Source organism: Nannobrachium achirus (assembly GCF_963921795.1).
Source record: "Nannobrachium achirus genome assembly, chromosome: 8".
In the NCBI taxonomy this organism is placed as follows: Eukaryota; Metazoa; Chordata; class Actinopteri; order Myctophiformes; family Myctophidae; genus Nannobrachium; species Nannobrachium achirus.
Window position 1 is genome coordinate 14,729,228 of NC_137817.1, and position 12,443 is coordinate 14,741,670.

The window sequence follows — 12,443 nt, forward strand, 5'->3', positions numbered from 1 at the left end:
ACTAATATGTCCTCCTGTCTGTATATTAAAGGGGAGAACCACCCATTGTCAATATTGAACTATGTCATTAATATACCTTTGCGTTATGTGGAAATAATAATCTGTGTTGCCTAGAACTGGAGGATTGATTTGGGGGTTTGTATTGCAAAGTACATAGTGCAAAGTACACAGCAGAGCGATATATAAGAGAGTGGCGTCACGCTTTGAACTCGCCGCAGACCGGAAGTGGCTTCGCATGGAGCCGTTCTCATTCCTAGCGAGCCTCTGCCCCGTCCGCCCCCATTCTAGCCGAGGCATTTAAAATCGCTGGAAGTAGACCAAATCACGTCTTTTTCACCATTGTAACGCATTCACGGGCCTCGCTAAGGTAGAAAACATTATTAAAAGAGTGAAAAAGACGTAATTTAGTCTACTTACCAGCGAGTGACAAAATGAATGGGGGCGGACGGGGCAGAGGCTCGCTAAGAATGAGAACAGGCTCCAGTAAGCTAGGCTAAGTTAGCTTCCCACCATAGAGCATCGCAGTTGAAGCCCCACCCCGTCCTCACTCTGGTGTCGGAAGCGTTTTCCGCATTCATTTCTTCCATAGACATTTCATAAAGTATTTATTTAAACGTTTTTAAGCCTTGGACAAAGCCACCTCGGCTGGAGAGGGATCATGTCAATATTCACATTTATTTGAATGCAAAGATTAACTAGAAGAGAAAATTTCTAAGAAATTTTAAGTGTGCCTGCAGCTCGCTAAGTCTGTGCAACCTTGTGTAGCGGTTGGTGTTAGCATTAGCGTTATTTCATTTGACGCAACCCGCGTGTCTGTATGACAAACGGTTCACGAGATCAAGGGTCACTTCCTGTTTGGTGAGGGGCACTTCCTGTTTGGCGAAATAGGCCCCAATTAAGGTCATGGACGATTAATGAATTAAAGCTGCAAGCAGCGATGACCAGGCCCTCGCAGCTCTACCCACGTCACAAGGCCAGCAGCCAATCAGAAACCAAACAGGAAGTCAGCCATTTCGACTAATTAGTGGCGTTTTGGAGCATTTTTGGCCGTTATCACGGGTCGCACTTTAACGACAGTTTTTTGAGAAAAAATTGTTTTGTGAGAAAAAAAAATTGAGAAAAAAACTTTTTTGAGAAAAAGAAATTTTGCAAAAAAAATTGTGAGAAAAAAAATTTTTGAGAAAAAAAAAATTGAGAAAAAATTTTTTTGAGAAAAAAAAATTAGAGAAAAAAATTGAGAAAAAAAATTTTTGAGAAAAAAAAATTTTTGAGAAAAAAATTGAGAAAAAAAAAATTTGAGAAAAAAAATTTGAGAAAAAAAGATTTTTTGAGAAAAAAAATTTTTGAGAAAAAAAAATTTTTGAGAAAAAAATTGAGAAAAAAAAATATTTGAGAAAAAAAATTTGAGAAAAAAAAATTTTTGAGAAAAAAAATTTTTGAGAAAAAAAAAATTTTTGAGAAAAAAAATTTGAGAAAAAAAAATTTGAGAAAAAAATTTTTTGAGAAAAAAAAAATTTTGAGAAAAAAAAAATTGAGAAAAAAAAAATTGAGAAAAAAAAAATTTGAGAAAAAAAAAATTGAGAAAAAAAATTTTGAGAAAAAAAGAAAAGGTATGACACCAGCCGCAAGTCTGTACGACAAACGGTTCATGAGTTATAGAGGCACTTCCTGTTTGGTGAAGGGCACTTCCTGTTAAAGAGGGGGCGAGGCTTAATCAATTACAGCTCATCCCTATTGGTCGGAAAAAGACCAAAGTTGTGTGAGCATTTTACATTTTAAATGACGTTGCTAGGCAAAAGTATGGCAGAGTTATGTGGCGCCAAAGTTTCTGGTTTTTTTTCGGAGTCCCCCATTCAAAGTCAATGGAGTTTTTGGGCGTTGTTTTTTGCGAATTACATCGCAATCGTAAAGCGGATCGGAAAGAAAAGTAATAGCACACCATTCCCGGCCGAGCCGCACATTTTGATGTATATATTGCGGGGGTGGCGTAAATCGTGCGGCAGTTATTACGTGCCAAAGTTTCCCCCATTCTAAGTCAATGGGGTTTTTTGGCGTCGTTTTCTGCGAATTACGTCGCAATGGTAACGCGGATCGGAAAGAAAAGTAATAGCAACCTATTCCCGGCCGAGCCGCACGTTTTGATGTATATATTGCGTGGGTGGCGTAAATTGTGCGGCAGTTATTACGTGCAGAAATTTGTGGCGAAACTATGGACTTAATTAATTAATTAAGTATGGCGGATTACAATAAGTGTTTTGCCATTGCGTTGCATGGCAGGCACACTTAATTAGAAAGCTGAAAAAAAGGGCAGGGTACAAGACTGTGTACATCATTATTTTTAAAATTGCGGAAACTACACTCCCAGAATGCTTTGCGAATGTTGTTGTCGTTTCCTGAAATAAAGCCCTTAAATCACGCTCAGTTTAGTTATCCAGGCCAGCATATGGCCTGAAATGTAGTGATTGTCATCTCTGTGGACGCTCTTATCGTCATCCTTAACATAGTGCATCATATAATTCATATTTGTAAAAGAAAGACGATCGCTCACGGGAGTTCTGCTGACGTGCAATAATCTGCCGGGAAGACAGGGGGCAGTAGCTACTTCCGCGGTAACCGCAAGATACATGAAAGAAGAAGAAGCTAGACCAATCACAGACGTCGATTTCACCGGATGTACATGTTTAGCAGTATGGGAAATGCAGTTCTTCTCCGTGCGATCTTGATTAAAACGTGTTTTTACTAGAACTAGAGCGATTGCATACATACTCGGGGGTTCTACAGGAGCATATAGAACCATTTTACAACCACCAGCCTAGTGGTAAGTGTACATTGAATTGCTACGACTTTGTGGCTGATAATGAAAAACGCTATGGTGAAAATGAATGGGTTGTTTACTTCCGACACCGCACTGCGATGCTCTATAGAGTAAATAGGCTTTCCACGCTTACTATGGGAGTCGACGTGACGTAACTCTCTCTTCTACAACTCTGGTACACAGTGTATGACACGATGATGTCATCTTGGTAAACCCCCAAATCATCCAATCCTAATGACATAGTCCTTTTAAAATACAATACAATATAACAGATATGCATACTGTATACCTGTAGTATTTACACCTAGCAATGGTGGCATTTCGTTAAGGGAATGATAATAGACCAGATATAGCCTACTGACAAAACAGATAAGAGTTTTGGAGTAGGTGGGCTCTACACTGGATCTGATCTGCACATTATTATGCCCTGGTGAGTGATGTGGGGTTACCCTGAAGGCAGGAGGCAACACATTACAAAAAACAACACACATTAGATATTAAATTAAATTACAAACACTAATTTATGTATTCTCTGATATTTTAGTCAGGAAACATTTTTTTCCAGATGGTTCTACTCACAATATAAATATATTTAATTGCATGTGGGATTTTATTCCATTCTTAACCATGACTAAACCAATGTAGGCCTACTTTTCCTTAACCCGCTTCATAAATTCGTCGGTTTCAGGTTGTATTAGTTACGGTTAGACACTATAAACCTAACTACATAGCCTATTTCATGGCATTCATCTTCAAGGTTCTATCAGTTAACAACTGCTAAGCATGTATGTGAGAATTTGGATAGTTTTAAAAATGTAATGGTTGCTTGCTTACAAAGGTAAACAGCCATGCTTACACCTAAGTAATGGTCTGGAGTTGCAAATGCCAAATTTAGAACAATATACACAGATAATTTAACGTCAAAAGCAGCCATCAGAAGGATGAAAAAATGAATTCCAACATACAAGATAGCTGTGGATCCTCCTTCAACATCCAATCTATGGCTGGCACCGCCACCTACAGTACAAGCCTAGCCTGGATTATAAACTTTACTACTGTCTAATGAGCTTTACCATAATTGCTTCAAAACCACAACATACACCATAACCATGTGGTTTCCCCATGTCTGCTATGTACAAGATTTCAAATACTCCATGCAATACCCAACACAAGAATACTTTACAATAAAATCTTTATTTGATCATTTACATGACCAACATATTTACAAATGAAGACCCACTCATTGCAACAGTTGCTGCACAATATAGAGAATATAGAGCCAAAACATCGTACCGTCCCCAGAATTTATCTCTCAAGCCTGTACTTGTGATACTGTACATGTGCAAGTAAGGAAGATAGTTTTTCACCCTGTATCTATCTAAAGCAATATTACAGAGCTTTCTTTTTTCCCTTTCAATTGTTAGTTCAGATGTGTATTTTTGTATTTGATATCACATTTCCCAAAGAAATCAAATTGAGAACCTTTAAACAGCACTACAGTTACTGAGAAACGTCCACTGGAAGCTTCTTAGCATGCTGCAGCATGGAAACGAATGGCATCAGTTAACCCGTATATGCTTTTTGATCAGATAGCCAGATACAGTTCAGATTAAAAAGAAAAAGAAGGGGCGCCCGGTGGCCTACTGGTCTAAGCGCATACCATATAGGCATTGATGCCTGGCGGCGTCGACAGTTCGATTCCCGATCCGGACGACCTTTGCCGCGTGTCTCTCCCCATCTCTCCCCCCGTTTCCTGTCAGTCTACTGTACTCTCCAGTAAAGGCATAAAAGCCCAAAAACAAATCTTAAAAAAAAAAAAAAAAAAAAAAAAAAAAAAAAGAAACAAACAAACAAACAAAAAACGGTTTGCATCTATTTGACAAGTAACTTGATAGGTGTGATATGATATCACCCAAATAACATTCTGACCAAACACTTCTCATATGTGTTGGCTGTAGGACATGGGTCTAGCCAGGGAGCTTTTGTGATTTTTGAGAAGCACTGTTCTAAATCCTAAGAGTTTTCTGAAAAACCTATACTGTATATAGCTGTGAAGAGAACACATCCCAGTTCCTCTAAAGCAGGTGCGTTGGTGACAAGACAGTATAAGCAGATGAATCTTTAAAAGATTAGACCTGTATATAATATAACTAAAATATAAAATGACACAGATGCTTTCACGGTTTTAATGGGTTAAACCTCATCCACTCCCCTGCCTGTGCTCCTCCTCCCCTACCCTCTCTCCTCCCTCTGGCCTCAGGCTGAGGTTGTACCCCGTGGCGGTGATCAGACAGTGGGGCAGCATCTCCTCCAGCAAGATGATGACCAGGCCTGGATTGGTGAGCCCGGGGAGGGACGATATGTCCAGACGCCGCAGCCGTCTGGAACACACACAGAAGAGGAACAGTGATGATGGTGCTTATACACAGGTGAAAACACAGAGACAGACAGACAGACAGACAGACAGAGACAGACACACACACACACACACACACACACACACACACACACACACACACACACACACACACACACACACACACACACACACACACACACACACACACACACACACACACACACACACAGTCTACAGGTGTAAAAAGTGGATGATTTGTTTTGTGCAAGCTCCATCTTTTGTTACTTTCAGAAAGAAAAATAATAAAAAGATGAATAGAAAAGATGGGCGCAAGATAAATCAATATCTACACAAAAAAAGAACAACTGTTGATCAAACAGCGTAGACCAGTAGGTACAGTATACATACTGTACATGAGGTTAGATTAGGTGTGAGGTGGCGACACATCACACTGACAGGAAAATGGTCAATATAAGTGTAATTAAAAGATGGGGAAACTATTCACAGAAGGGTGGGGTGGGGTGGGGGGGTTAATTACTTGAGATGGCTCAGAGCTGACAGTCCGCGGACGGTGATGCTCGGACAATGAGAGATGTCCAGTTCCTCCAGGCTGTCCTGGAACTCATGCAGCCTGGTCAGCGTCCAGTCGTCCACCTCTGGACAACCCCGCAGTGACAGAGCACGCAGAGACGGCTGTCCCACTGAGGGAAGATGAGACGTTAGGGTTAGCTCTCCATGTCCGACACAAGATAGCAAGCATCCTTGTACTAGGCATGTTATAATACGCAAACATTAAATAGAGATTCGGTGAAAAGAACTGATTTACAAGCTCATAATGTGTCACAACGTGAAGTGTTTTGAGCTTGTAGATCGGCTATTTTCGGCAAACTGATTTGCTGTAGAGGGAAAAAGGCATAGACCTCTATGCGGGACCCTGGCCAACGAAGTACATATGGTTAAGTGGTTAATCCATATATAGAAGAAAGAAAAAGACAGAGAGACTGAGCAGGAGGCTCAGAGACAAATAACCAGAGATATGTTGTTTCACTATCTACTGTATCTACGCCCTAAAATCACGAAAATCACTACACAGTATGTCTACACTCATGTCATCAACATGAATCAGGAAGATTTTGGAAAAACACATTTTTGCTCTATTTGTGGAGATAAGTGACCTACGGTCGCTTATCTCCCGATTAGGGAGTCTTACTGGTACATCTACATAATAAGGAAATACTTGATTGTCCTGATCATATTAGGCCTATATAACGTATACTTAACTGCACATTCAGTAGTTTTATTTGTCACTTGCTTTTACGATGTAAACCTACGTTTTCCCCATGCCAATAAAGCCACTTTGAATTGTAGATTGTCAAAGAAAATGTCTAAGATCATTATTGACCAGAGGCGAGACAATAGGGAGGGAGGGGGAGCTAGAGAGAGATACAGATAGAGAGTATTTGAGTCCAGTACCCAGGTTGTCCATCCCCCTGTAGTTGATAAGTGTGTTGCTCATGTCTATTTCCTCCATGAGTGTTTCTCTGTGATTCAGAAAGTCCCAGTTGAGTCTGCCCCATCTGCCTGGACGGAACCACTCCGTCTGGTCGACATACCTGAGGAGGACACAACAAAGTGTAACAATAAACTGCAAAAAGATACAATAACAGATCATTTTCACCTCCAGGTGTCCTAGATAGCTGTGTGCTGTCATCAGATGACAGATGACAGATTTGTATAAAAAAAAAAAACGTATCCATAAAATCGTTAGCATAACTCGACAGTTGAAGCACATATCGCCATATAGACAAACGGAGGCACTCACCTGAACCCTCCCTTCATGCACAGGATGTAGTAGGCTGTCGCTATGTAGGGCCCGTAAATATTCTGAGTGTAACCATAGTAACTGTGAAGGGAAAGGGACAATACACCAAATCGGTTGAGACAGTGATAAAATGAATGGTCAACAGCTATATCAAATACGTGACTACAGAGAGAGCATACATACTGTATGAACATTCTCACCGATATTTATTCTACACTCGGTTATCCACTACACTATGCCACTGTCTAGGGATTACTGGAGAAAATGATGTAACCTATTTTCTCCATGAGAGGGTCTAAGGTAATTAATGAAAAGTCAGAACCTGCGTTGTGGTTTGATTGTGATGTTATGGCTGTTAACTGTTTCTTAGCATATCAGTCCAGTGACAGACTCTTTCCACTGCTAGTCTTCATCCATAATTTATTGGGCATGTCATTATTGGCGAAGAAATAAATAAAAAATAAAATCAATAGCTAATCTAAAAAAAAAAAGCTCACAACACACTGTCATGTGAAATACATTTTGTATGGGGGCCCCTGGCACAAAATACGGTTTCATTTGTATACTGTCAGAGTTAAGTGGAGACCTTGACATTTTAAAGTTTGAGAACTACTGATTTAGACCAAAATGCAGGTTTAAATTGAATTCTGCAATGAATCTCTGTATTAACGATTAAACAGGATTCTTTATAAGGCTCCCTCGATTGTATCATGATATATACGATACCTCTGAAAAGGTATATCGTGGAGACATTGTATCGTCTCAACGATAATTATCACCCTATCGCCCACCCCTAGGCCAAGGACAACTAAGCTGAGAGAGAAATAACGCAGGGACCGCCCACTACATACATACTAGGGGTCTCTGGACCCCCTTACTTACGCATTCTTCCTCCTCAGTGAACCGTGCTTCCACTGAGAGGACCAGTGAAGGAGCATGTCAACGTCGTAGAAGCGCTGAGAGAGGAACAGCAGCAGTCTGGAGTAGAGTGGGGCTGGAGCCACCGGGCTGGAGCTGCACCATCGCCTGGACACCAGGAGGACTGACGCCTGCCTGCAGCATCGCTGGAGTGACTATGGAGGACAGAGAGAAAGAGAGAGAGTGGGGCGGAATTATGAGAGATGGGAAGGGTGGAATGGTAAATGAGAAAAAGAAGAAGAAGTTTAAAAGGGGTCGAGTCTTCTTAATTAAGTAATAATGTGTGTACTATGACATTGTACCAGAGACTGGTACGCTCTCTGTCACAAGTCATTTATCGTGTTGGTTGTTATTGAAAAGACGTTTCTCTTTTCTTATTACAGGCTACAAATAATGGGAGGAATTGCATGTTTGATATTATTCGTTAAAGGCCATACCATTTGAAATCGAGAGCTCCGCTGCTGGTTGCTTAACCTGAGCAAGAGGACCCGATGCCTTGGCTGAACCAATGAATTGGATGATGTTTGATCTATTGCTTGGGCTGTGGCTACTATGTATTTCGTCGATGGTGCTGCTCTGACCCAGACTGAAGCCATCGGCCCAGTTATATACCCTGAGTTAGACGTGTGGCGTGACACGTCCTATGACACGACACTCGCGCATATCTCCTTGTATGGCCGTTGACCCTTGTACGGGCAATGACGTTAGCCATGGCAACGCATGCTGTCTAGTATTGTGTGACACGGTGGGATCATCTCCATACATGGGGTTCCAGGCATTATGCCCCGAAACATTCTTTAAACTATCTATCTATCTATCTATCTATCTATCTATAAATCCCGGAAACAGTGTCTGTGAGTCTGTGTTTACGCCCCTAGCCAATCAGAGGGAGTCCGTCTATGCCATAGCCAATCAAATTATAGCTTGAGGATTGGTGAGCTTCACATGACATTTTGACATCTATATACTATAATTTTGCGAATGTCTGTCTGAGTGAGTGAGTGAGTGTCTGTCTGAAACAGCGTTTCTCCTCAGTGGCTGGAGCAATTGATCTGAAATCGCATCACCATAAGCATATGAACACACCTGACATAACTGTGAAGCCCGTTTGTCACTTTCACAAATCGTATGCTGTATATTAGCATTTTTATGCTGTATCTACTATCTATTCTGCATCTAGCATGAGGCGCATCTATTCTGCATCTAGCTTGAGGCAAAATGCTTAACCAGCTCTGTGTGTGTGTGTGTGTGTGTGTGTGTGTGTGTGTGTGTGTGTGTGTGTGTGCAGGCAGGCGGGTGTGTGTGCAGGCGGGTGGGCGGGCGGGCGGGCTGGGGGGGGGGGGGGGGCTGGGGGGGGGGGGGACAGTATCTCTGTAGCCATTAAACGAAACGGGTTTCTTACATTGATGCTCCTACATCATGCAAGCACCAGTTAAAGTTACTTTCCATCCCTCATATACTGTGTGCACAGTGTACATCCCATAACCCACACACTGCACATCATTTTGGAGCTCATATCTTTGAACGGGTAAGGGCTAGTGACATTGAATAGGTGATCTCCAGGTCTCCATGATTGGTCAAGGTTCACGTAATCTCTCGAGACAGCCTCAGAGTCGCTACGCTGAGAGACAGGCTGAGTGGGCGTCGCCCTTGCTTTGATGATGTGGTTCCCAGATTGAGGTTCACGTGGCAACATGATATCTTACTATAAAACGGGTGAACATCTAGTGTAAGGTTGACTCTGTCTAGATGGCTGTGTTGACTCTGAACTTGATAAAACACAGTGTGGACCAACACCAGCAATACAATGCAATGCTGTTTTTTCTCCACACTGTGTTTTATCAACACAGCCATCTACCCGGGGATTTTAGAGCACTTTGTGCTTCCATAGTTTGACAAGCTTTTTGGAGATGATTTCCTTTAGCCAGAAGCTCTTGGGACCTTCCCACAGAGCAGCCTACCTACAGTTCACTGATATAGGGTCAATTAAAAGGATAAAACACCACAAGAAAGCTTTTGGACTTGTTTAAAAATAGGGTCCCTGTTTTCTCAATTCATACAACATTAAATGACAGACAAATAAAACAATACTATGCAAAAATATAATCGTAAGACAGTCGGAAAACAGAATACAAAATAAATGGTATTTACAGTAAAATGCAGGCGGATAGGCTAAGGATAGGCTTTGTCTTTTTACCAGTTTCATGTTCCAGCCGCCTGTATGTGACTTTTCAGAGCTGTTTTAAAGGAAGGTATGGATTTACACTCCTTTAACGCCAGTAACTGTTAGGCATAGCAGGAGAATTCATTTAACCATTTGTTACTTTGAGCCAATATGTGTTGGACGTGTGTGTTGTGTATGGAGCTGCCTCTGCATGGTGTTGTAATTGTGAACATCCTTGACGTTTTGGAGGTATTGTGTCAGGTACATGGGTATATCTTGGATGGAGTATTTACTACCGTTCTGTTCTAAGCTTTATCGTCAACCATTTACAGTAACACAACTGATCATTAAGGTTAAATTCTGGTATATAAATCAGAAGGGTATGTTGTGTACTTACCGTCAAGGGGAGCGCCATGATAACTGGCATACTATGACGGCAAGTCGCAAGGGACACACATTGCGCTTTTGCATTAACCTTGTGGCTGTTCATCACTTGCGCCATAGGGGGGCGCTCAAAGCTCATAGCATAGATCTGAAGTGACTATTCAGTGGTGGAAAAAGTACTCACACAGATACAGTGACACACAAATAGCAGATGCGTGGCACGATGCAACGCATTGTGAGCTTGTAGAAGTGAAAGACTAGTATCAATACTGCAATATAGAAATACTCTGTTAGAAGTAAAAGTCCCGAATTAAAAATGTATCTGGTAAATGTAGTAAATATTTACCAGGTCCATTGTACTTTCAGTTCAGTATTCAGAGTAGGCTATAATTCACATGGTGGTGACATCATCGTGAGCCAAGCAGAGGAATACAGGTAAAATCTGTCTTGAGCCACGGCCCCTCGTGCTTCTTCTTTCTAATAATATTTGAACAGGCTGCTTAAACAAGCACTGTAATGACACAATGTAAATGTAAACAGATGGTTCCTATCTTCCCTGGTTTCCTATCGTTTCAATGTACAATGTTGATTGTAGGCCGTTTTGACTGATTGATTGAAGGGTTTATTAGCAGTTTGCAACAGAAAAAAGTACAGTTTCATGACAGCACAAATTACTGGTACAACCGTACAAGGTCAACTAAAAGGAGGTCATATAGTAAGCTTAGGGCTTACACATGAACCACTTTATGTATCTCATAACATTGAAAGACGGATAGAACATACTTTACCTACTGTAGGATAAGTAACATCAACTACAAATGCAGACAATCCACATGTTGGCTGGAGCACGAATTAGAGCATTTTATTGCGACCGTAGGTCACATTTACTACCAAAACCTCCACCGGCTGTCTGTGAGTCAGTGAGTCCGTCACACTTTTGCCCTGCTCATATCTCCACAACCGTTGCCCCCATCCATGCCAAATTTTGCACACACACTCCTTGACTGCCAAACTACAACCTCCAAGGACCCCCGGAGGGGTCCCTGGGGGACCCCCAGATGTAAAAAATGACCAAATGTCCCCTGGTAGTGTTAAATCTAGGTTGAACATGATTAGTGGAGCTGCCTCTGGTGGACTTGACCTTTAGGTTAGGTTCTTGGTTTTCTATGTAGGCCTATGCCTACATTGCATGTTGTAGTCTAAGTCGCTCTGGACAATTAGTGTTTGATAAATTGTAGCTACATTTTCAAGTACTTGAAATGTTTTCAAATGATTGGGTGAGTGGGGTTTTAAGAAGAAGAAGAAAATGATTGTACAATATGCATTATGCATGAGGCCCCCGGGTGATATTTCTTTGGTCTCATTATTAGACCAAATAACCCTCAGCATAATTGCATATTGGACAATCATGTAAGACACTGCCACAGCTATCCCAATAACCCCATACAGGCAGCAGCAAGAAAACAAGAAAACAAACCTTTTTAGGTTGGTGAGTTCATGTGGATCCCTTGCGAAATCTGGAATCTGTCAACAAGAAGAGGACCATGCCTGCAGGCGAATCTCTTGTTAGTTCAATTTCCTTCCAGGCCTTCTTGGGGAGTACAGAACAAACAGGTTAGACGCACCTGCTATCTGACAGATATACAATGAAAAACCAACATCCCCCTGATATGATTCCCCCATTACCACCAGCTCTCACACATGTACACACATTCCCCAAGGTCCCTGGCCTGCACACACTCACACTAATGCTGACAGGCGGTCAGTGGTGGAAAGTAGCAAGTACATTTACTCAGGTAATTGTACGTACTACAATTTTGCTGTACTTTTACTTGACTTGAGTATTTCCATGTTTTGATACTTTATAGGCCTATAATTTTCCTTTGGCACTGTAAGTACTGTATATGGGAATAGTACATGATGGCAATACCTTTGTACTTTTACTCAAGTACATTTTTTGAATACAGACCTTTTTACTTGT

The 12,443-nt window shown here is 41.3% G+C and overlaps 1 protein-coding gene across 3 annotated transcripts; it reads right to left on the minus strand.

The window, feature by feature from the left end:
* Positions 1-4,056: 4,056 nt before the first annotated feature.
* On the minus strand, positions 4,057-11,303 carry dmac2 (distal membrane arm assembly component 2). 3 transcript variants are annotated; one of them, XM_080730923.1, is made up of 6 exons: positions 11,251-11,303; positions 7,879-8,069; positions 6,997-7,077; positions 6,648-6,787; positions 5,713-5,875; positions 4,057-5,196 (listed from the first exon to the last, which is right to left on the minus strand). In XM_080730923.1, exons 2-6 carry the CDS (start codon positions 7,932-7,934, stop codon positions 5,016-5,018), a joined length of 621 nt encoding a protein of 206 aa, XP_080587049.1. In that variant the 5' UTR covers positions 7,935-8,069; positions 11,251-11,303; the 3' UTR covers positions 4,057-5,015. The 3 variants fall into 3 exon arrangements, with proteins under 3 accessions (XP_080587049.1, XP_080587048.1, XP_080587047.1); XM_080730922.1 differs by lacking the exon at positions 11,251-11,303 and adding an exon at positions 10,809-10,915; XM_080730921.1 differs by lacking the exon at positions 11,251-11,303 and adding an exon at positions 10,476-10,503.
* Positions 11,304-12,443: the final 1,140 nt, after the last annotated feature.